This window comes from Episyrphus balteatus, chromosome 2, assembly GCF_945859705.1.
Source record: "Episyrphus balteatus chromosome 2, idEpiBalt1.1, whole genome shotgun sequence".
In the NCBI taxonomy this organism is placed as follows: Eukaryota; Metazoa; Arthropoda; class Insecta; order Diptera; family Syrphidae; genus Episyrphus; species Episyrphus balteatus.
This window is the reverse complement of record NC_079135.1, coordinates 100213130-100239195: the sequence shown is the minus strand read 5'-3', so window position 1 is coordinate 100239195 and position 26066 is coordinate 100213130. Positions and strand designations below refer to the sequence as shown.

The 26066-nt window shown below is 30.2% G+C and overlaps 2 protein-coding genes across 2 annotated transcripts; one reads left to right on the top strand and one right to left on the bottom strand.

The window, feature by feature from the left end:
* Positions 1-326: 326 nt before the first annotated feature.
* On the top strand, positions 327-5903 carry LOC129909779 (tether containing UBX domain for GLUT4). The gene is made up of 6 exons (XM_055986851.1): positions 327-452; positions 524-939; positions 3756-4089; positions 5033-5387; positions 5450-5642; positions 5702-5903. The coding sequence occupies exons 1-6, from the start codon at positions 366-368 to the stop codon at positions 5877-5879; spliced, it is 1563 nt and encodes a 520-aa protein (XP_055842826.1). The 5' UTR covers positions 327-365; the 3' UTR covers positions 5880-5903.
* A 3673-nt stretch (positions 5904-9576) lies between these two features.
* Positions 9577-23735, bottom strand: LOC129910352 (vesicle-fusing ATPase 1). The gene is made up of 12 exons (XM_055987696.1): positions 23369-23735; positions 23216-23304; positions 22942-23160; positions 22701-22846; positions 20499-20637; positions 14807-15149; positions 14413-14748; positions 14165-14353; positions 13814-14104; positions 13568-13752; positions 11595-11753; positions 9577-11536 (listed from the first exon to the last, which is right to left on the bottom strand). The coding sequence occupies exons 1-12, from the start codon at positions 23375-23377 to the stop codon at positions 11413-11415; spliced, it is 2229 nt and encodes a 742-aa protein (XP_055843671.1). The 5' UTR covers positions 23378-23735; the 3' UTR covers positions 9577-11412.
* Between the last annotated feature and the right edge of the window lie 2331 nt (positions 23736-26066).

The following is a 26066-nucleotide window of genomic DNA, read 5'->3' as shown; positions in this document are numbered from 1 at the left end:
GGAACTTGGTCGCTAAAACACCGATTTCAGAAGATACAAATTAATGAACCATGGTTTAAATGTCGTTATCGCTTTATTTACCTTGCATTTATACCTAACAAACATGTTCCGTAATATCGCGAGTGAAAAACTTGAAAATTTGTATTAAGTTTGCCACCCCTGGAAACAAAATCGATCAATGTAAACGGGATAAAATTCTCGGATAATTTTGACGTCTACTTTTTCAATTTTTCCAATTGAACGTGTTCATGTTTTTGTGCCGAGTCAAAACTGTCAAAAAGAAATACAACAAAAATTCATAAAAAATTCTTGAATTTTATCGTATTTTGGATGAAAACTTCTCAACTCACATAAATTTTATAAAAATGGATTTAAATAAAAAAGTCACTGTTCTAACTCCAAATGGAAGAAGACAAAATATAAAAATTACACCAAGTACAACACTGTTACAGGTAAATCAGAATTGCCATTTCCTTGTTCGTCCAATAAATAAAATTTCTCATCTTTCCCATCTTCTTTCAAGATTCTCGAAGAAGCAAGTGAAAAACATGGATTTCCTAGCGATGAATATGGTTTAAAAAGCCACAACAAAGAACTCGATCTCATGCAAATGTTTCGTTTCACTGGCTTACCAAATAATTGCCTCCTCGAAATGTTTGAATGTACAAAAAAAAGAGTTGAATCTACCGCCGATATTTGTGTCCAATTGGAGAATGGTAATCGGTGTCAGGGACAATTTAGTCCAAGTACATGTTTGTGGGATATTTTAAGTAAAGTATGTCCAGAATATATTGGCTCGGATATGAGTCCAGTTGTGATTTATATGAGAAAGGAAATATTTGGTGAAGAACTCAAACAAACTACACTTAAAAGTTTGGGGGTAACCGGTGGAAGGACTATGATGCGTTTGGTTAATAAAAATCCAGATGAAATTAAAACGTAACTAATAGTCTATTTAATAGACCCTTTTGAATCGAACAGACTCGCTCAAGAGTTTTAATTGCTGAATATGATTCCTTGGCATAAAAGTATAGTCCAGCCAAAAATGCTACTAAATCCAGTTTATTTGATTTAACTCGAGAACCAAGCCTTACTTTGAAATGGTTCACAGACACTTTTCATAGCAAATTGAATTTTCTATCAAGTTAAGGTAGTTCAAAAATTTTAAAAATTAGTTTTGACTAAAATTCTAACCCTGAATCAATGAAAAATAAATTTAAAAATTAAGGATTTTAGTTTTTTACTAACTTAGGGGTACGTCCAAACTTTGTAGCAATTAAATAAAGTAGCGGTAAAATCCTTTGATAAAACTGGTCAGCAAAAACAAAAAAAGATAGGAGCAAGAACTTTGTTAGGTGATTGTAATTGACTTTAGTGTGCTGAATTCAAAACTGTTTACAGATTTAAGGCTTGGCCACACCGAAGGGTACAATGCGGTAGCAATACGGTTAATTGTATGAAAAAAATTCCAAACTGGAAGAACAAAATTCAGCTGTGTAAATTTTTTCATAGAATTACCCGTACCGCTACCGAATGTAAACTTCGGTGTGGCCAAGGCTTTATTCTATCACGTCTAGTTTTTCAGCTTATTTTCAACTAAGTTCTTTTTGATACTTTTTTTTCCGTAATGTATTCCTTTTTGTAAGTTCAAATCAGAAGACGCAAAATAGAATTAAGTTAAAAAAAACTTTCATTACTTTTAACAATCAAGGTTTTGTGATATGTATGTATCATCAATTTCCTTTTCCAATATCCTTAAGAAAAAATAAATACTTTAGGACGAATTAATTAGTTTTGTCAACAAAATTTTAACGTATATGTAATTCAACGTCAAATATTCCCAAAAAAAAAGCTTTTTTGACCTGTTAATATTTAAGTATTTCAAAAACGTGACGTTCCAGTGAAATTTTGACTTCGGATTTGGACTCACCACATGAAAAATCCTTTAGAAAAGTAGGGTTCTGTTAAAGCAACAGCAGAAATTTACCTTTTCAAAAATTAGCATTTTTTTTATTTTTGACTTTTTTAGTTAAAAGCAAGTTTTTAAAATTCGATAAATACCTATTAATTAGGTGTTAGACTTTTATGGCCATTTTATTCACTAGTTAAAAAACACATCTGGATGTAAAGAATGTCAAATGTCAAAGAATGTCAAATAAATCCAAATCCATAATATTCACTGTTTAAATCCAATCTTAAATCCAATTTTTTTAAATCCAATCTCGTTAAATCCAAATAAATTTAAACTGCTCTCTGGAGGTCTGTTTAACTTTATAATTCCAGATGTAAAATTTATTTTCACAGCGTTCAATTGTTTTTTTTTTTTTCAATCATTTTGAAAAGGAAAAATAAAGATAAATGCAATATATTCAAACTGTATTGAACAATCACATAACTTTTTTTTTGAGTGAATTATATGAACAAAAATTAAATCCTTGGATTTATTAAATTCAGATTTAAGTGATTGGATTTAAAATTGACTTTAATCCAAGCTAAATCCAGAGTGAATTATATGGCCATTAAAGTAAACAGACCTCGAGGGATTGGTTAAATATAAACTTAGTACCTATGACAAACAATTTTTTTTCCTTATGGCCTTGTGTGCAATTTTCTGTATGTGTATTTTAATAAATACGGATCGAACAAGTGGTACAGCTATTAGACTTTTTCTATTGCAAAGAAGAACAAATAAGACCTAATTAACTATTTTCAATGACTTATAATAAAGTTCTTGTCAAATCAACGAAAAGTTTCTCTTGAAAACCCCAAATGAGTTTTAAACAAAACTGTTTGTCAGTTTGAGTAATAAATGTACTGTACTGATTTTTTGAGATATTGTTAGGATAGTCACCAGTAGTTTAAAACCAAGTTTACAGCTTTAAAAGACCAGTGCTGATACCTCGGTGCGTTTAAAACCGCGAAATTTTCGGACTTTTTTCTGTTTTTAACTTTCAAAATGTGAATGGGGCATACATACATATTTGCAAAGTGTTTATAACAACCAGTTAAAGATGAGAAAACTTGGTATAATCTGAGCGTAAGTCAGCTATGTAGGTCCAAAACTTCTTGAAATAAATAAATAAATAAAAGTTATTCCCCACGAAGTAGATTAAGCAAAATTATATGGGACTTGAGCCAAAGGCGTACAGCTATGAGGCTGGTGTCAAATCAAACCTGAAGGCTTCTGCATATAAATTATGAATTTTTTGGAAAATCGTATGAGTGGTTATAGAGATATTACAGTGTGAAGTTCATATTACGGATGCATTTTTAAGAAGCATTAAATTTATGTTTAATCATTTGGTTTCACATTACTTTTTGTATAGTGATCACTGATCACAAATTATGAATTAGTCTTGGGAGAATGAAATAATATAATTTAAAAAATAACAGTTTTGTTTCTTATATTAATCGAGTGTTGTTTACATCTTAATAAATTGGTTATTTTTCTTAAGCTGAACTTTGATTTGTACATTATTTGAAAATACCAACCTTTCATTTGATACCAATTAATCAAACATACATAATGTCTTATGCTTCTCCTGGAAAATGCATTCTTAATTAAAACTTCACACTGTAATATCTATGTAACCACTCATTTTTGACTGGAGTATACTTTAATGCCAAGAAATCATATTCAGAAATAAAAACTCTTGAACGAATTTGTTCTATGTTTGCTCTGGAACTCCGGTCTGTTTCTATTTATAAAGAAAAATGAAAATTTTTAATTGTCACATTTTCATTTGATTTTACAGTCAAGCAGGAGTGTATGTTCCACCTGAAGTGAAAGAAGAACCTAAGACCGACGAGGTCAAACCCGTACGAAAGCAACCGAGCAAAGGAGGTTTCTCCATTACGTCAGAATTAGTTCAATCTTTAAAGAAGCAAGAAACAATGGAAGATGTTGTGCCAGAACCAAAAGAAGAGTCCACCGATATGCCAGAGTCTACGGAAAGCAAACCTGAACCACCAAAAGTTGTATATGATTGGGGTACTGGCGCTGGAAGAAGTATGATGTCTACTGAAACTTCTGAAGCAGATAATGATACAAATCAAAATGAAATGGAAATTGAACCAGAAGTCAATGTGGTTGGTATTTTTGTGTAGTCTACCTTTACAGCTTACATTTTTTTTCAGGCAGTTCATTATGTAAAACAGTAAAAGTCCTTGATAAAATAATACTTTGTATCGATATGTTTGCGACCAGGGAATTTGCACTTTAGATTAATTTCAAACAGCTTTTATTGTCTTTTAATATTAATATTAGGAAGGGTTCCTCGATACTTTCGTTCATATCTTCGAGTAATCTTTTTAACCAAACAGCTTCTCCGCTAGTCTTTGCAGATTTCTACCTTAGTGGGTGAAAGAGCTACATACACAGTTCGTCGCATGAATTCAGAACTAGCCTTAACCACAATTTCAAAATTATTCAAGAGAGCGATTTTCAGACTTGAATATGTATTTTAGGATCACCATTTGTCCCCCTATTGGGGGACTATCATCCAATTACATCTCAAGAACTAATTTGTCCCCCATAACTGAAAATGTAAAAGGGGGACGCAATGTCCCCATTTTTTAAGCATCGGTTATAATTCATTATTATTTTAGAGCAAAACCTTGCGCAACAAAACGAGCCTTGGAGACGCATTTTTCCCCTCCTTTAGGTGTTTTTCATTTGTAGACCCATTTAGTACCTACTGCTATTCATCGCCATCCAAAGTCTCATACAAACTTGTTGGATTAGTGTTTGTTTCTGCTTCTGCTTTATGACTTGAAAATCGTTAACACCTCTCGAAGGTAGTTTAGCTTTTGTTTAACTGCTAGATATTCTTTTCATCGAATTCAAGGACCTAACATTCAGAAGAAGAATCAATATTCTCACCAAAAAAATATTCCAGATCATTCTGTTCCAGCATTTATCATTTCTTCTACAGCTTTTTCTTCTTCTTTAGGTCATCTACCTAAGGTTAATGATAGTGAAGTGAATTTTTAAATTTCAACAGTTCAGTCAAGCTTTAAAATCTCATTTCAGATAGGAGAACGAAATGCAGTTATATACTCTTTAGATTCCACACAGAAGCAAATGGAAGATCTACCAGATTCATTCTTTGACTTAACAGTTAATGACTTAAAATTGGTTTTGCGAGATTTGAAAAAAATTACCGAAGGAAATGATGATGCTCCTCTGCTCACAGCTAAAATGCGGGAAATCGAAGAAAACAGTTCACTATTACGGAAACTTGCTCAATACAAACAATGCATTATTCGAGTACAGTTTCCTGATAGAAATGTTCTTCAAGGTGTCTTCAAGCCAACTGATAAAGTCGAAGATGTTGTAAGTTTTGTTCGTCCATTTTTAACCAACGAAGATCTAGATTTTCATTTATGTGAGTTAAATGTTCGATTCAATTTGAAAATTATTTTATATTATATTTTATTTCTCGTTTAGTTACTGTTCCACCAAAGAAGCTTTTACCTCATGACAAGACACTTCTTGAAGTGAATTGTATTCCTAATGCTGTTTTACATTTTGGTGTAAATGAATGCGATGCTCTGCCATCTTTGTTATCTTATTTAAAGAAAAACTACCTAATGCAATTAACCTCACCAGAAGGAGCTTTTTATATTGCTTCGAAGTCACGGTAAGAAATTACATTTTGAAATATTTTGCATTGAAAAGTATTTTTTTAATTAATTCCAGATTAATTCGAGGTGCAGAGGATAGTGAGAGCAATAATAGTACAAAAAATGTATCTAACTCTCCTGGACCATCAACTGGTGCTATACCAAAGCGACCAAGAAATGATAATGTTCGAAAATCTGCATCCCCAAATCGAAATTCTAGTGATGTTCCCAAATGGTTTAAACCATCTAATTAGTTTTTATTTGTTGCATTTTAATTTAACACAAAAATAAAAAAGGGAACTATGAGAATACATAAAATTGCATAATATAATGTATTTTTGTTTTTTAAGTTTTGTAATATTTTATTGAATAAAAAATCGAAAGAAAAATTTTTAAAAAATACTTCCTAAAAAATAACCCAAAAGATGTTTTCTTACATTTTTAATTGCAGCACAGATAGTAATTTAGGGCAAGTTATGATTCGTAAAAAAAAAAACGAATTCGAGAAACAAACAGATTAGTCTTCCAAAAGGAAATAAAGATACAAAAACTTTAAAAGAGCCTGTCTTGTTGCAAACCCTTTAGTGGATTAAATAAAGCTAAAAATTTGGCAATATTAGGGAACCCGGTCGAACAGCTTAGATTTTGATGATTTTTTTTTTTTCAAACGTCGGTAATTAAAAATACTTTAAAGTAAAAATTGCCGGTGTTGCCGTTTTGAATTTTTAAATTTAATTGAAGATTTTTGTGAACAAAAAAATTTTTTTTCAAAATTTTTTCTTAAATTTCATAAAATAATTAATGCCAAATGATTGTGTAGGAAATTCAAGGACATATATGGGAGTGAGGGACATACAAGGATGCAATTTTCTTATTAATTGACTTCAAACACAAAAAAAAATATTTGAACACAACGGCAACACCTACAATATTTAAATAAACATTTTTTGAAAAGCTAGAAGCTTAGTCACATTTGTAAAATTAAAATTAAGTTAATTGAATAAAGGTTTTTGAAAGAATGGGAATTGAACTCTGATTTTTGAAAAAAAAAAATTAACATGTCGTTTTTAAAACTGTTTCGTACTATAAAATGCATTTATTTTCAAATTTTTTTGACCACATTTATTATGATTTGAATTTATAAAAGGAAATGTCAATATGTATTACGGTTAACGAAAAAAATTAAAAAGTATTTCATTTTCCAAGAACTTTCTTTAATAGAAGTAGTACTTATTTTTTTTTTAAGTTCAACATTTAATTATAAAGTTATTTTGTATTCATTCAATAGCCCTTATTGTTGAAAGTTAAAAAGCAAAAGTTTAAAATTCTTATTTACCAAAGTCTTATTTACCAAATTCTTATTTACCAATTATTTCAATGCAAAAATTCAGTTTTTATCAAGAAAATCCGATGAAATTGAAGTAATTTTTATATTTTTTTTTTTTCAAAACTGTGATATATATTAGCTTTTCCTCTTCGGAATTCAACTGGTAATATTTATGGGCAAACATTTTAAAATAAATTCATATTTTGCTACGAAAAAGTTTGAGAAAACCCATTTAAAATTTTTTAATAACGTTTTTTTTCAAAATTTTGAGTTGATGACTATTCTTTCAAAAACTCTTGATAAAATTTAGTGGATTTAAATTTTACAGATAGAAACGGGATTCTGGCTTTTTAAAAACGTGTCTGTTTATATTGTAGGTGTTGCCGTTGTATTCAAAAAATCTTTTGCTATCATTTGTTTTATGAAATTTAAGCAAAAATAAAATGATTTTGTTTAAAAAAAAATTAATTTTAAAAAACAATACGGCAACATCGGCAATTTGTAATCTATAGACTAACAATTTCACATTTGAAGTAATTCGACAAAACAAAAGAAGTTTTTAATGCAAGATGAAGATACGATTAAACGCGATTGAATTTTAAAATTAACAAATTTAGGAGGAGCGCTCAAACGAATAATGGTCTAAACTGCAAACAGAACTTCAATCTACGTTAAAATGTAATCGATAAAACAACAAACCAAATATTTTTTTTTTATCTTATTTTTTTTTTGTTTAATTACGATAACAGTAATTTATTTAATTTGTAGTTTAGTATTTTTATTAATATATAATATATAATCTTTAATTTGCTTTAGAATAAATAACAACATTTTGCTTTACACTAGCTTATATTTTATGCACAAACAATTTTCAATAGTGATCTTTTTTCGTTTTCTCATTTTTTTATTTTAAACAGGTAAAATGTTTGTTTTTTGTTTTTTTTTTGTATTTAATTAAATTTAAAATATCTTTCACAATGCACATCTAATTTTAAAATTAAGAAACCAAGATAATTTCTATTTTGCTACTAGTTAATATAATGTACTTATGTATACCAAAAAAAATGGCAAGAGGAGATTTCATCCCCAATTTTTTCAATCAATTTTATATATTTTTATCAAGCAAACAAAAAAAAAATCCTTAAAAATTAGTAATTGAATTAAGTTTATTAAACACTTCTATCACAAAATCCAATTTAGTCGAAACTTGAGTACAAGATATTTCTTGAAATTAAAAAAACAGGAGAGCAATTAATGGTGATATTATGTCACTAGGATTCAGTTTCTGGGAGCAGTCTAGAAATCTAACTTATTTATTGGCGCTCTATCGGCCTCCTCTGGCTTTACTTTCATTAATTTTTATTGTTTTTACATAGTTAAAATCTCAACTTCTTCAATATTTTAGCCATGATACCAAAAGCTGTTACTCCTAAATACCAACGCCCCAGCCGAAGGACATCCTCTACAATTTTATGTCTGACGAAGAATATCGGCCCTATTCTGCTATTCGATTCATGTGAAAGTCTAAAATAACAAGCCCTTAAAAGGGGGTTAAAATTTAATTTAAGAACATTTTTTTTCCTTAGAATTTCTATAATAACGGAGCAAATCGCTTTGCTTTCGAAAAGTTGAGATTTTTCAAAGCCTGTTTGACGTGATTAAGGAATGAAATCTTTCGATTTATGTGAATCGAATAGCAGAATATGGCTGTATAATTTATCCCTTTAGCTAAAATTCGAACGAAGAATATTCTTTTCTTTAAATTTTGGACGAAGAATGTTCCTTTCATTAAATTTAAGAATGAAAGATAAGTTTTGGACGAAGAATGTTCCTTTCTCTTTCGTTGAAAAATAGCTATATGAAATTTTCTTCGTCAGGAATTATCCAAATGGAACATTCTTTGTAGGAAATTATCCAATTGGAATATTTTTCGTCGGGTATATGAAATGGAATATTTTTTCGTCAAAGTACTGAAATGTTCTTCGTTCGATTCATTAATATTATAGTACTCTTTTATATTGTTTTAATAATACGTATTTGTTTAGGGTGCTAAACATTGTACTCGTATTCAACTAAGAAGGATTTTGTGATATGGTTGTTTCTTTTTTTTTTTGTTCAATATTTTGACACCATACAATTAAATCTTACTTGACGCAGTTTAACACATTTTCTTTTTTTATTAATACATTTTTTCATAAAAACTATTTAAAAAAAATAATAATTTGTTGTAAGTTTTAAAATAAAAAAAAAAATAAGTAAAACGATCGCCTGTTTATTGGAAGAATTGATTTTAATAACAACTTAAATACAAAAATTAATATAAACAATATATTCTATTAAATACATTTTAATTAATGTCACAAAATAATATTATCATAACAGCGAATCTATTACTATAAAAGTTCCGTGATAAATTTGCTAGTTCAGTTTTTTTTTTTTTTGAAATCTCACATAATTTTATAATGACAATAGTTTAGGAAGCAATTCCAATTTTTATTCTGCACAGAAGTTTTCGACATTCCCGAAAACTCTGAGATTTTTAAAAAAGGAAACTAGCTAAACGTTTTGGGATGTGTCGTTGTTCAAACTTTTCAACTATTTAGTAATTCAAAATATGGAATGTGTTTTTTTTTTTTGTGAAGAGCTTCAAGCTTTAATTTTAAGGGACGGTTTATTTTAGATTTTTACTTAGTTGCTCTGCCAATAAGAAAGAACTCAACATCAACAATTCTCATAAAATTTAAACCAAATTCATAGTTAGTTGTTTCTATATGTAAATTTTGTTTGTTTTGGATCGGAGCTCAAATGGTGACTTTATCAATATTGTAGGTACTTGTAGAGTATAGTCAAGAAATAGAGTGTTGAATTGTGATTTTTCTCAAAAATCAAAAAAAAAACCCTTGTTGATTCCCGATTAGTTCCATTACACGTTAAGGGATATTTATTATATGGCTCTTAACCGATCAATCCCATTAAGGCCCAATTTATTCACTCTCCATTATATTTAAAATCTCCATTAAAAATGAAGAAATCCGTCAAATCGCATACAAATTTTAAAATTTCCCTTTTTTAATGGCGACTGAATAAATTGGACATAAATAATACAAATCCTGTTTTTGTTAAGAAAATATTTTCTTGAAACAACGGTCGATAATTGTTATTAGGGCTAACGAGAATACAAATTTCCCAGTGAAAAATTTCCCTTATTTGTGAACGAAAATGACCGTGAAAAATTTTTCTCCGAATCTTTTGGTATTGGTAATCGATTTTCCAGAGAATTTAGCTGTTATTTAATTTTTTTGTCTGGAAATAAATTTCGAGGGAGATTCACGCTCGCAAAATAAATTTCGGGGTAAAAAAATATTCCGAGGGAAACAAATTATCCCTGGAGATTAACGATTTACTTAAAATTCAAACTCTATAGGGTGACTTCACTTGAGTGAAAGAAATAAATGTTTATTTGCATATGAACAAGTTCACCATTTTTATTTGACATAATCGCTGAGAAACAAAAGATGAAAGTTTTTATGCTTAAATGTAGTAAACCATGGAATTCAAGTATTAAAGTCAGTCAACCAAACTGGCCTCCAATTCACTTTTCCAACTAACTATGACTTGAAAAATACAATAGCCGTGTTTCATTGGTACTGAGTAATTCACTGAGTAAACATTTTATGCTTTAAAAACCAACATTTATGATTGCTTTTATTTTTTATTATTATTTTGTTATTGTTGAAAGGTCAAAAATTTATAGGTTGAGAAAAAAAATTTTTCTCTAAACCAACAAAAAAAAACTTTTGTTTATCCCTAGCAATCATTTGTTGTTGTTTTCCATGCAAAATTTTATAACTGAGCTAAGTCTGAGTTACCAAAAAAACATGGCTAATATTAGTTTTAAATATTCATAATAAATATTCTACAGTCATTTAATCATTTATTTAAGATGATGTTTCGAGATACCTAATATTTTAAAACTTTTCAATGCTAATAAATCATAAGTCACAACTTTTACTATCTTTATAGCCTTAACATTTTTAAAATTGTTTTCTTTTTCCTCCATTTAAAGATATTGTTCGTGTAACCAAGACTAAAGAAAAATGACAAGAGAAAAAAAACTTATAAAATATTTGCACTTAAAAAAAAAAAAAAACAAAGAAAATTGTTGCTTAGCTAAAACGAAACCCATACAAAAAAAATTGTATGTAATGTATAAGTGTGATTGATTAATTAATATATTATATAAATACTTTGTATTGTTTAAGAATTGAATTAATTACTTTATGTATACAATATTAGTATGATAGATTTTTTTTTTTTAAATAAATTTTAAATATATATTGACTTGAGTTACTTTTTTTTTTGTTATTCTTGTTGTTGTTGTTTTTTCGTATGTGGTTTTTTTTTATTTAGAAAACATCGTTTAGCACAACAACAGACATATTGAGATCCTTCTTGAGTAGTTACTTCATATCGAGACCACCTTCTTCTTCCATCTTCGAGAGGAATTTTATTGCACGATATTGATGTTCGGTTTGGCGAGCCATATCGACAAGACCAAGTAGCTTCTTGATGCCAATAAATACTCTGTGTAATACAAAAATGCTTATGAGTGAGAAAACAAAAATATTTTGTATAAACTGACTTCTTTCCGTTCATTTTTTTGCCAATGGCTTGAAGTTCTCCCTTGTTAAATAGCTCAACATCTTCAAGAACAGCTGATACATGATCGGGATGTGACAAATTGGGTACATGTAGAATTGAAGTGAATGCAGAAAGCATTTCCATGTCTTCTAGGACTTGACTATTATTTGTAAACATACAATTTTAAGTTAGTATAAATTCAGATATAAATTGTATTGGTTTTTAGTCAAACACTTTTTTCTTCGCTTCAATGGAATTACGTTTTTCAGAGGATGGTTAGTCGTTTGTCCCAAAATGATATGCAAATTAATTTTCATTTCTGACTGTTTTATTAAATTTAACAAAAAGCAAGGATAAATCATTATTTTAAAAATTAATTGCGCTCTTGCGGAGTAACGCAATATTGTATGGGGGTCGTATACTAAAACTGGTCATCTTTTTTAAACTCGTCAAACCTTTTTCTCTTTATATTTTTTTTGTTAATTTTGTAGCTCTTATAGGTCAGTAATTCTTTTTAATATGAGGTTTGAAAAGTGCACTTCCTGTTCGTTGTGCCGATGGAGAAAAGTTTAAATTTTAAGGACGAAACTTTTTTTTACAGCGATTGCAGCTTTGGGCTGACTTTTTTTAAGCAAAACCTTGAATATTTAAAACGTTGTTGCTAAAAAAATTGGGTTTGCGCTAAAAGTATGTTTTAAAAAGCTACAACTACTGACAAAAAAAATTCATAAAAAAGTATGTTTTTGAAAATGTCTCTATTGGCTTGAGAAAATTTCCAGTGCACTTTTTAAATTTAAAGTTTGAATATAAAAATTATTCGTAAGTTTTATTTTGATTCCGCCACAATGTGCACGCCAAAGTTAGGAACGGTAAAAAAGCCTGTTGGAGATAATAAATTTGTGACCTATGAATTGATAATTTTTGGTTTTGGAGCCCCTGTTTAGAAAAGTTCTCAAAAGACCACCTGCACAGTCTTGAATTGAATTTGAAAATTAAGTTACGGAACTCAACTATTTTGTGGTTAGCAGTACGTGAAAAGGCCCCTAATTTGTATTTCTTATGTTTCTGGTGAATCATGTCCTTTAGATAAGGATCTAAGGTAAATAGGAACTTAGAGTGAACATTACAACTTTTTGCTTTGTTATTTTGTTTATATTAACCAGTTTCTTCCTCACATAATCTCCCTTGGGACCAAATTGAATTTGGTTTAGGAAAATGATTGATTACTTCTTTAGGAACGAAGCACCGAAAGCTTGAGGTTTTGATTGGAACAGGGCTGGGCAGTTGCAGAGAAATGTTCTAGTTTCTCTTTCTTCTGTGTAGCCTTAAAACTTCGGCAATGGTCATTGTACGGTATACGGATTTTACCCACGTGCTCACCTATCGGCCCGGTGATTATAGATATTATCCTGTATATATAAGGCCTATATTTATCTTTTTTTGTCGTGGGTGGGCCATATTTTCTTCCCAGGGGGATTTCGAGACATGAAGAGCTGAGCTTTGCCTGGCTAGTACATCGGCGCGGCGCTTTGTTGCCTTGAATTTCACTATGCCCTGGTACCTATACCAGGGCGATTTTCATTCTACCGCTGAGTACTGCAGTTAAAAACATTGCGAAAGTTTTTCCATTTGACCTATTCATTCAGTTGGTCTTTTTCGAAATGGATTGTCATTTCGAAACATTTGACATATACATCCTTCAACTTGTACTTAATTTTCTTCCTGCCAAAGTTACGCAAACACTGAAAAAGTATTCAGCGAAAAGAATATCTCGGGGAACGAAAGATTTTCAAGGATCGGCAATATGGCTTTCATATCAATAGCTGAATAAGCCACCAAGAAGTGGAATCAATCTAATCTTATATACATTATCATTGCACTTATTGTTATTAAAGTATTTTAATGAGTTTGAAAAACCATTCCTTTGAAGCGAAAAATATGTAACCATCGACAAAATTTAATAAAACTACTTACCGCCTACTGCTGGTGCACAAAATAAGTAATTTACGACCTTTAGGTGGTTGTTTCTTCAATAAAACTAACAAAGCTTGCAGTGTCAAATTGGAATATCTTGGTCCAATGGGACCATAATCCAAGAGTCGTTCAACATTATCAACGACAATACAACTCAGTGTTGAACGGTAAGCATCATCAAAAATCTAGAAATTTTTATTATTCATACAGAAACCCAACAAAATACAAAATTTAAAACCAAATTACCTTACGAATATGAAGACATTTAGCTGATTCGGTAAAACCAACCATATCTTCAGGAGAACAAACTTTGACAAATGGAAAATCGGACATTTTTGCCAATTTGGCAGCAAGAGCAGTTTTTCCCGAATTGGGTGACCCTTCAATCAGCACTGAGACTAGACCTGAGCTTTCAGTTGCCTTTGCTTGTTGCACATACAACATACCATCTTCGAGAAGATTAGACACAGGTGTGCCCCAGTTGATAATACCACGAGAAAGCATGTTATCAAGAATCTCTTGAGCTGTACCAAATGCCTTAAATAAACAATGTGATTAAATCATTTCTTTGGTTGGTTTGAAATTTGTCAAACTTACAGGTTTAATATCATTCTCCAATGCATGGAGGAAATCACCACGATTAACCATCAATTTTTCCATAGCTTCTGGATCAACTTCAACCTTGGAAGCTGCTTTAATTAGACGATTCATTGCTGTTGACTGTGCAGCACGAACTAAACCTTCAATTTCAGCACCACTGAAATTTTTAGTTAGAGCAGCTATTTCCTATTAAAGAAAAACGTTTTTTTACGTTATGGCATAAAGACCTCAAAGATACAACAAACCTTTGAATCTACATCAGGGGCGATTTTCTTAAATTCCCTCATTCGCTTTGTGTGAATATTAAGAATTTGTACACGACCCTCTTCATTTGGCAAACTAATTTCCATTTGAACCTCCAAACGACCGGGTCGCATTAGAGCCTCATCAATCATATCACGACGATTTGTCATGCCAATGACTAGAATATTATTTAATTGTTCGACACCATCAATCTTGGCCAGCAATTGATTGACTACGGTATCGTGAACTCCACTGTTGCCAGCAACTGAACCACGAGCCTTGCATATGGCATCGATTTCATCAAAGATAATTATATGGAGACCACTGTTTGGACCGAGCTGGAATACAAATGAAAGTTGAATATTTTTGAAAACAATAGAATTTATGTAAACTAACTCGTTTTTCTTCCTCTTCGGCATCAGCAAATAGTCGACGAATATTTGCTTCAGATTCACCAACATACTTATCCAAAATCTGTGGACCATTGACGATCTTAGGCTCACGAGCATTAAGCATGTTACCAATTTGTCGAGCCATCAGAGTTTTGCCAGTACCGGGAGGACCATACAGCAAGATACCTTTGACGTGCTTGCAACCCAATTGCTCAACAAGCTCTGGGGGGAAAACTCGAGATGCAAATGCACGACGAAAGATGGCATTGAATTCTTTGTCAAGACCACCAATTCCCATCTTGCCGAAGTCCCAGTCGGGATTGATAATGGACTGGCGAACAACTTTTCTGTAAAAAATAAACAAAAGATATAAAAACTTAAATATTATTTAAAATTTTTGTAGGTACATTAAATTTAATGAATTGTTTGATATTTTTTGTTTACAATACACTATTCTGTTCAAAGGAATGAGACTCAACAATCTTTCTTAATGTTAAATTTATAAATGGCAGAGGCCAACATAAGTTATGGTGTCAGAATCAAATATTTTTTTAGGGGGTTTTAAGCGAGGAACATAATGCGCGATATAAGATGGAAAAGAGATATCAAGATATCAAATCGAGCATATCAGTGATGCCGGACTTCTGTTGAGCGCTTTAGCGAGACCTTTCAATTGCTTCGTACAAGCTAAAATATACCAAAAAGAGCCTCATTGAAAAATAATTTAATGTATCTTATATATTTTGTTGCTTATTGCATGATAATTGTTGTTGTTGTTCTTTAGAGATCAAATCAGGGGGGTCATTCCGTAATTTTCAAAACGATAATCGTCAAAACGTTAATCGAGGACGTGATCGTCCACAATTTGCTTCACGTAACTCAGCGAAATTCGTTTCGTCTACGTTTATTTCTTGACACAGTTTGAAAGGTTTCAGAAATTCTCAAACTGCTTTAAATGTCATACTGACTCTGTCTGTCACTAAGCAAAAGAAGAAGAAGAAGCGTGGTTGCATTTTATGTGTTTTTTTTTGTGTTTGTGTCCTGTCATTTTTTTTTTGTTGGTGGTATGAATTGAAGAAAAATGCAAAATAAATGTTGTGTTAATTTTTTTTTCTTTGCATTTTTCTAGCAAAAACAATTTTTATATGTGTATGCACATGCAAATTAACAAATACTTACGTTTGTTAGGACAAACTTATCATTTTAATTTTTTTTTGAGTAACCCCAAAAATTAACCATATGATTTGATGGTTTTTGTATTTAATAATAAACAAACACGAATCTCATATTACATTTGTTGAGTCTTGAAAAAATATAAAAAACATTAAATGGATATAAACGTATGGAAAACGTGAGCTATTTAGCTATCGTCCAAACGTTGTTGAGTCTTGAAAAAATATAAAAAACATTAAATGGATATAAACGTATGGAAAACGTGAGCTATTTAGCTATCGTCCAAACGTCAACGTTTTTGCGTGTACGTTTAGACGATTTTCGTCTTCCGTGAAGCAAAAAAATTATAGCGAAAACGTGATCGTCCAAACGATTGACGTTTTCAATTTTACGTGAAGCAAGCCTATCGTCTAAACGTTAACGTCTGACGATAATCGAGATACGGAATGACCCCCCAGCTCTTCAGTGTTGTCTTTTTGCAGTTCCGTGATATTATTTACTAAAAATTGATGTTTTTTTTAAATAGGTTGGTATAATCATTTTATTAGAATAAATCTAAGGCCCTATTTCGTTTGGAGTGCAAAACTATTTATGAAGTTGTTTGTCATATCTCTATGACATACGAATTGTACGTTATTTTTTTTTTAAATTTTGTTCTTATAAAATTAAAGATTCATAACAATATGAACAAATACTCACGACGCAGTCGTGCATTTTATTTCAATTTATTTAGTATACCTAACTTAATTAATAAAAAATATTAGTGCTGCCTATTTGTCTGATAACTTAAAATTTGGCAAGCAATAAAAAAAAAAATAAAACTAAGATAATATTTATTTATCATGGTTAATGGTTAATAACCATACTTTCAATAAAACCAAAAATAGATTTAAACAATTACCCAAATCTTGTAGTTTATTTGTTATAATTTGACGGCATGAATCATGTAAATGAATCACTGTTGAACCATTAGATTTATATCGTAAGTGTTTTTAATAAATTGAACCAATTTGTCATCCAAAATTGTGTACTTTGTTTAGTTAAAGGTTTGATTTTATGGAATATGGATCGTTTGACAATCGCTGGACGAATTAAAATTGTGAAAATGTGCTGCATGAGCAATCTTGTTTACAGACCAGATAACTAACTTCTTATTTGAACCAAGAACCAGACCTAGAGCTACAGTGCAATTAAAGACGATATTAAAAAAATTTTGTACCAGTAAATTTATTTTATTTGAATGCTTTATTTTGTGAAATTTTTTGGCAATATAGCTCATCATCGGAAACGACTCATTTATCTGTCTCAACACTGCACAGTTTTGTTTCATTGTGAGATGCAATCCTTTTGTTCCATCAAAAAACCAAAAATAGCCTTTCGGTGAAGGTAATGGTTTTTTTTCGACTTTTCGACGATAAAGCATTTAGAAAGTGCATATAGGGGTGCTTTCAAAAATGCATGGTTGCGCAAGTCTGACGAATGCAAAGCTTTCATTAATGCAAATAACAAATGTCAGGTGTTCATAAATGTAAAACGCAAATATTTGCAGCGCAAATGTGCAAATTAAAAAATTCCCATGCGCAATGAATTCAAACTTGAAGAAAGAAAGAACATGACGTAAAAAATGATACAGATTTCCTTTATTTCTCAATTCTATCAAAATTTTGAATGGAAATTCAAAATTCAAGTCAAAATAACAAAAATAGCCGCGAATTTCTTGCATATAATACCTACATTTTTAAACATTTGGAGAAATGTTTAAAAAAAAAGATTTTTTTCTTAAAGGATGGAATTGGTTTATTTTGAAGAAGAGGCTGAATTGAAACTTCAAACTTTTGACAAAAGACCCAAATCAGAAAAAGTGTTCATAAATACATGCGCAAATAGTTTTTCTGACATTAGTCTGATCGCAAATGCCCGCATGTAAACAAAGCAACCATGCAATTATGAAAGCACCCTAGATCTTCGCCGAAAACTTGGGGTCGACTACCTTTTGAGCTTATAAAAATATGGCCTTTGTTTTTGCATTGCGAGCATTAGCCTATTCTAAGCTTCTGTTGTCTTTATTATGTTGCAATTCTTTCGGTGGCTCTTTAGATTTCATATGGCGTTTAAGGTCATTGTCTTGGAGCAATTTGGAATATTTGCAATAGCATTATATGACATCTACTTTTGTGAAGATTTAGATCTATAAAATTTGTTTAAAAAATATTGTTCTTAATTTAATATATATAATATGCACAAAAACTCTGGCAACTCCTGTTTTACTTTTATAGATAATGAGTGAATTGATTGGGATTGTTTAAACTCTCTTTATTAAAAGAAATTTCTTTCAAAAAACGGGTCGTTGGTTATTGTATTTTTGTTGAGTTAACAAGTGAATCGGAAAGACAAAACTAATTTATGGATAAAATTTATTTTCTAGCTGTGATTAAGGTCTTGAGAGACAAGGCATATCAAGTGCTTACCAGGACACTTGACTTGGAAAAAACAATAGTGTATAAGTGGTATTGTCGGTTCAAACAAAGCAGAGTCAATTGAAGATGATTCTCTCTTGAAAAATCATGGCTACAAGTTTTCAGTAAAGAATAGGGTGTCAATATAACCGATGTATACTATATACAAACATTGCTGCATAAGAAGAAAATATGCCATCAAATAAAAACGAAGAGGAAAGTGAACTAAAGGGGATTCGATTTTACAAGACAAGGCTTAAGTTTCAAGAGCCATTTTGAGACGACTTTCTTACAGGAATGTGGATTTGATATATTAAATCACCCACTTCTTATTTGGCCCTTCTGATTTTATTTCATTCCCAAAACTAAAAAAGAAGAATGAAGAAAAACATTTCCCGACGATGAAATGTTGAGGTCGTAAATAAGCCTTAAGAGAGGAAAGGAAAAATAAAATTATCTTAAATTTCCTCGTACATAGAATGAATGATGGGTCAGCTTAAATCCTTATGAAGATCTTTACATACATAGGTCCGAAAAATGAAAATGGACTAATCCAGTTGATAAAAAATATGCAAAGTGACGCGAGTACGGGTAAAACATCATAACATTTTTTTCTTTGCTCTTATTGTCAAAAAATTAAAAACGTCCCTTCCTTTTATCTTGTTGGAATTTGTTGTCATGTATGGGGTACAAAATTAACTAATTAAAAGGGGATTTTTTGAGTCATTCCATTTCTTGGAAAACTCATATCTATTAATTTATTTTGATAAAACAGATTTGATAAGCCGATCGAAAGTGATAACATTGCGTGTGCATCATTTTAATATGGGGGAAGACGATATGTTGTATACATACACGTGTTCATATGTTAGTTCATTTTGTCTTGTTTAATATACCGTGATTAGTCACGCACTTGTTTAGTTTAAGTACATACTACTCAACAAATATAATTAATTTGCATATAGAAAACAAATGCCCACCTATTTTACAAATATGTTAATAAAATAAAACAAAATAAAAAAATAAACAAAGCAAAAATAAAATTTATTGAATTATTTGCATTGCAATTAAATATGTTAATAGAAGCATGCACTTTCAGCTTTTATAATAATAATTTGAAATCGCTGTTATTACTATTTTTGTTAGAACTCATAAATCAGCAAACCTTTTGTTTTACTATTTTACAAATTGAATACCATTAAATGAATCTGAAATAAAGAAAATCGAAGATGTCAACAAATTTGTCCACTATCTATCATGAAGCGAATTTTTCAGTGCAGATATTGTTTTAACATTTGTTCCATCGGCCACAATTCTTCACTCTATATACATTTTTATGGAAAATTTATGAAGTTAAAAATTCAGAACTGCCAATCAATCTCGTCTGCTTTTCTAATCCCGATGAGTAGTAAAACTGACCATTTTCAACCCTCTTTGATTTGATTGAAAGTCTCAAATGCTTAAATATTAAATTTTTAAAAATATATTTTTTTTTTTTTTGAAAATTATAAAAACAACAGAAGCAACGACATCGAAGGCAAAGGGTTTCAAACCAAAAGACGAAACAAATCAGTTGATTTAAGTATTTCGTTGTATCAGTATTTATGAATAGGCTAGGTACATCTATACATCAGCTATACTATTTTCATACTTTTCAACTTTGTGTAAATATACTTTTCGATTCAGCTTAGCTATTTTCTCACTAACATTTTTAAGCATAAATGAAAGATGACTCAATAAACCTAAATAGTTTGCTTCGAAACGTAGATGTAAAAAAATGATGAAATTATAATTTTAAACTTCATAACGATCTTATTGTTAAATTATGTTATCTTAATATATTTTGTAAAAGAATTTATGAATCATCAATCATTTGAATCATAAAATTTTGGCAATTTTTAATTTTTTTTATTGTGCTCATGTCATAAAGTTGGCTAAAGAAATACACCTAATAGCCAATTGAAAAATCTAAAAAGAATATAGGTAATAGTGTCTTAGTTGTTTTTTGTGTCTGCATGCAAAAAAAATTCTATGTATAGAAAAAGAAATACTGAGAAATTAATTTACCCTTTAGCTTTTCCAACTAAATTCAATGAAGAATTTTCTGCCTTCTCAAACTGTACTACAGTATTGCCGGTTAAACGTCCAAAACGAACATTCTTCGTAGCCATTTCTTTATTTTCTTTTAATGCACTCGAGTCCACAGCTTTAAAAAAAAAAGAAAGATATAGAATCAAGTGAAAATGAGTTAAAATAAAAATCAAAGTCGTGTTTTATTGGTACTCAGTATTTTACTGAGTAAACTTTTTATCCTTTAAACAAGAACAAACGATTACTGTTATTTGTTATTTATAATCCTTTAATTTTAAAGCCTAGCTGAAGAGAAACGAAAAAAATTTAAGGGTGGAATTCAGAGCGGAATTCAGAGTCGTCAATCAAGTAAACATTTTACTCAAGTGAACATTTTTTGCACTTGCGTTTGGCCCACTTCAACTCCTTACGTTAGGAAAACCTAAGAGATTCCTTAATTTTAGCTTAAGAATACCAACTGAGGAAATTTTGAAGTAAATGCTTTAGCAAACACTCAGAAACTTCATCTCAGACTTTGCTTGAAAAAATTTTTTACTTGAATGACGACTCTGAATTCCGCCGTCGTAGCTGAAGTTGATATTTTTCTCAACTAAAGCATTTTCTCAAGTGATGTCTTTATTTGTAGCAATAATAGAGCGATCAACTTGATTAAAGTAAAATCTAGACTTTAGAAAATTTCTTTCTCAATCAAGCTGAAAATGAAATTTGTCCAATTTACGTAAACTGTAAACTAAAAATATATTCATTGATTTGATTTTCTTTTTGTTGCGATAGACGATATTTAACATTAAAGAAAAAAACCGATAGCGTATTATTAAAAATAAAATGCACGACTGTGGTCGCACATACTTGCTCTTATGGTAAAAGTATATCTTTTCTTAAAGCTTTTTATAAAAAAATGAGGCAAAATTATAATTAGATTTAATTAAACTATTTCCCATTATGTAAAAAAGTACCTAAAATCTGTTTTTATCATTAATAAAACTCCTTTTTTAAAGGTTTTGATTACAAAACAAAGTATGCCATCTGATTTCTTGTATGAAAAGTTATTTTGAGAAAAAAAATTTGAAAATCGTTAGAGCATTTTTTTTTTTTAAATTAATTTTTTATACATACAAATTTCTAACATCAAAAAAGAGGAATGTTGGTATGCCATTTTGAAGAAATAATTAATTTACACTAAAAAACAAAATTTCGAAACATTTCAAAAATCCATTTTCAAAAAATTGATTTTTCAAAAAAAAATTTTGAAATGTTTTTTAAAAACCCAAAAATGTGTTTTTTGTAAATTTTCTAACATTTTAATATTACGGTTAACTAAACGCTTTTGTAAAAAAATTTTCGTTGAACTCGGGGTAGTCTTGTAACAGATATTTTGAAATCAAAAAAACGGTTCTATGGCAGGTATCGTTAGTAAAATTCCAAAAAATATTTTTTTTAAATCAAAAGTTGGGTCTTGTTTGTAAAATTATACACAAGTTTTTTTTATCAAAATCGTTAGAGCCGTTTTCGAGTTATTTGGAATAAATTGAAAAACTTTCTAAGTGAGATATGGCTGTGGAAATGTGTACAGATGGACGCACAACCGCACAGACGCACGGACGGAATTGAGAGACTCACTTTTTCGGAGTTCTCCATCATCTTAATATTGGTTTTGATTAAAACCTCAATTTTTTTTTCGACACTAAACCAATACTTGCCCTATAGAGCAAGTAGAAAGTATTTTTAGATGAGTTTCATTAAATCAGTCAAATTTCATTGTGAGTTTGATTGAGAAAAATATTTTGTCAAGTAAAGATTTTATCCTTCTCAAGTGAATGCTTAAGTTGAGAAAAATCTTAACTTGAGTGATGACTATGAATTTCGCCATAAGTTTCCAAAGTCAACAGTCAAAATAATAAAAATATAAATACAAAAAAATTCAAGAAAAAAACATCAGAAAATAAGGTTTAAAACAAAAATTAATTTTCTTTCAAGATTTCGTTAAATTTCCATACAAAAATAGCATTTGTATGGAAAATTTCGTTTCGCTCCAGCTGCGTATTAGGCTTAAAGCATCAAAAATGTAAAGTTTAGAAAAAAAATTTCTCTTTAAACCAACAATTAAAAAACATTTGCTTATCCTTAATAATCATTTGTTGTTGTTTCCGAGTTAAAACACGGCGATTATATACAAACCTTCTAGCGTCTTAACAGCCAACCCCAACAATTTCTTATCTTGAAAACTAAAAACCAATGTTTGTCCCACAGTCAAGGCCATTCCAGCGAATTGCAATAAGAATTCTTTTGCCATTAAATCAGAATCATACGGATCTTGAGATACCCTTGACATTTTTTAATGGATTAAGATTATATAAAAATAGAAGAAAAAATCAATACACATTTAGATAAGAATTGCATTAAAAATAGAAAAACTTACGTTTTCTTTTGCAAAAAGTCCGTCTCTAAAACAACAGTACAGATAATATCTGCATTAACATCAAATCGATATGGGCGTACGTCGATATCTTGGTTAATTGACAGAGTGGCCCATTTTCGCTGGACCAAAGAGAAGCCAACATGTCCTCGAGGAACTTCGGAGGTCTTCTCCAATGCAAAAATGAAATGTTGTCCTGGTCCGGTTGATATATCGGCATATCTTTATTCAAAAAAATGGGTTAGTTACTTACTTTTCTGTTAAACCATTAACTTACTTGATTTCATCAGGAAAATCATTTACATTTACTATGGCTTTATTGGTAAGCGATAATTCATCTGTGGGACATTTGGTTGCTTTCAGTCGCTAAAAAATGTTTTCCAAAAATTTGTTTATAACAAATCTATCGAAATGTGACAATAATACTCACATAAGACATGATTATAGTATTTTTTCTTTACTTTTTTTTACGCAGTCAAAATCTACACAAAAATCGATATTTTGATTTTTTCTCTGGTATGAAAAGTGGTTGAAACACGGAAGAAAAATTAAAAAGTCCTTCCTAGTTCCTTTTTTTTTTCGTTGGTTTTTTATTTCAATTGGCACTCAATTGGTATTTAATAATTTTATATTATTCAAATAACTTTCTTTAATGTATATTTGAATATTAATTTTTATAGACTGATGATGGTAGATTTATTCCAGAGGAATTTAAACTAAAATCCAAATCGATTTTAGTTTTTTGGACTTCAAGAAAAAAACACACACAAGTCGGTCGAACAAAACTATCATCTAGGCTTTTTTCTACCAACAGTACAGGAATTACGTCAAAATTAGATGGGTTTACAAATGAGAGTTTTTTTTTTTAAATCGAGTTCAGGGAATAAGAGTATAAAGGGTTGAACACACTAAATTAATGCAAATTTTGGTTCTACTTTAATTTGCCAATATTGCCGAATTTTATTTAAAACATGATTTTTTTTAATAGCTGTATTCCTTTGGCCTTAAAGGCTTAACTACATTGGCTCAAAAAGTGAAAAAGTACAAAAGTGAAAATTTTCAAACGCATTTTTGTATAGTTTTTCGGGCTGGAAAATTAAAACAAATGATGCAGGAAGCTTATTTTTTGGTCTAAAAGACAATTTGTATACTCTTTTTCACAAAAAAATTGCGCTAGCCTGAAAAAAAATATTTTCACTTTTGTACTTTTTCAAAAAGTGGTGTATGTAGTTAAGCCCTAAGTATCTACTGCTAAGTACTTCTAGTTGTGTTCAACTCCATTTCTTCTATAGAAAAAATGTCTTTGAATGGATTCAGAAGTACTAAAAAGTACTTTTCTGAGCCCAAAGGAAGACAACCAATAACAAATATCAAAATTATAAAGTGAGAAAACATCCCAAGTAACAATTTTACTTGCATAAGGTCCATTTTCTTCGATTCGGCAAGCTATAGTTTGTATAAGTTTAGTTTAAGGCTTAAGGCTTAACTACATTCACTTTTTGATTTCAAAAAGTGAAAAAGTGAAAAATACACACATACTACTAGCGACATCTTCATACGAAAATGAGTATCAAAATTGTGTTTAAAACTTTAAGATTATCTGTCATTTGTGAAAAAAAATTGTGCAGTTAGTCAGCTATTACATGAAGCCTCAAGAGGCGCGACTCTTTTTTCGAATTTTCTTTTGATAATCATTCTGTGAGGCGCGTACTATTACACGATGCCTCTTGAGTGAAAGACTCAAATTTGACATTTCTCTTTTGATTTAATTATTGTTGTTGTTGTATTCCTTCAAGAAGCAAAACGAAATGAAAGGGAATGTTGAAAAAAGAAAGAGTGGAAAAAGAAACGTCAAAAAAGTCTCAGAATTTTGGCCCACGACTCTCCGGTCGGATAATATTTTGTTTTATCTTCTTTCTCTTTTGCACTCATTGGTTTTGAAAAGAGGCGCGCCTCTTGAGGCTTCATGTAATAGCTGACTTATTAGTTTTTGTCTTGCGGTCAAGATGTGAGTACTAACATTTTTGTTTTATTTCTTAAGATTTTATTATTTTTATTTTATAATTTCTTTTAAATATGTGGGCATAAAGAAACTTCATCATTGAACTGTATACATTCATTTCCGTTGTTCATCTAGCTCATCGCCACCGCTGGAAAAGAAAACAACAACCAAACCAAAGAGTCCCCGCTTTTCCGAGAAGCATCACGACATGGTGTTTTCCAATTTAATTGGATTTTGTTATTGCGCTATTCATGCAAATATAAATATTGAAAATAAACACCACTTGCTGGGTGATGGTGTGGTCCAGTATGATAAGCTTTAAGGATAGATTTATTATTGGAGTAGGAGATTGTGATTGGTGGTGGTGTTGCGGTGGCCGATAGAAATTTCTTTTTGGAGGTTACCATCGAACTAATACCGTCTCCTCAGTCGGTGGGAAAGCAACGAAACAAAAAAGAAACTAAAGTGAAATAAGCAATTATTATGTATCTTTTGGGCCAAAGAAAAATTTTAAATTGAAAACATGTGTTTGGGTTTCATTTATTTTATTATACCGATTGTATCAAGATATGTGGCAGGAGGGCTACAGATTCCAAGGCTATAGAAATGATATATTTTTACATCAAATCATAAAGGAAAACCTTTTGAAATTACATACAACAAACCTTTTAAAAGATTATGTTGGATTGGAATTTGTTTCGAATTTATAAATTTTTGTTGAAATTTTTTTTTGTATACCTACAACAAATCATCTGTCAAAAAAAGGCATGTTCATTGAAAATTATCCTTTGCAACGCCATCTAGCAATCATTTTCTTAAGTTGTTGGTTTGCATGTGTTGGTGTTTTCAAAAAGTGAAAAAGTAAAAGTTAAAAATGTTTTAAATTTCACTTTTGTTTTTCTAAGATGAAAGATAGAATTTTGCAGTGTGTTGGTGAAAGACAAAACATTTTTTCACTTTTGTACTTTTTGAAGTTGAATGTAGTTAAGCCTTTACTTACGCAAATCATCCATTTTGGAAACAAAGGAGGTCTCCTTAAGGCTATCTGGAAGTGTTTAGAAGAAGCCTTGTAAATATAAGTTAAAGAAGACCTTCATAAGACCTGTTTGAACCGTTTTAAAGAAGC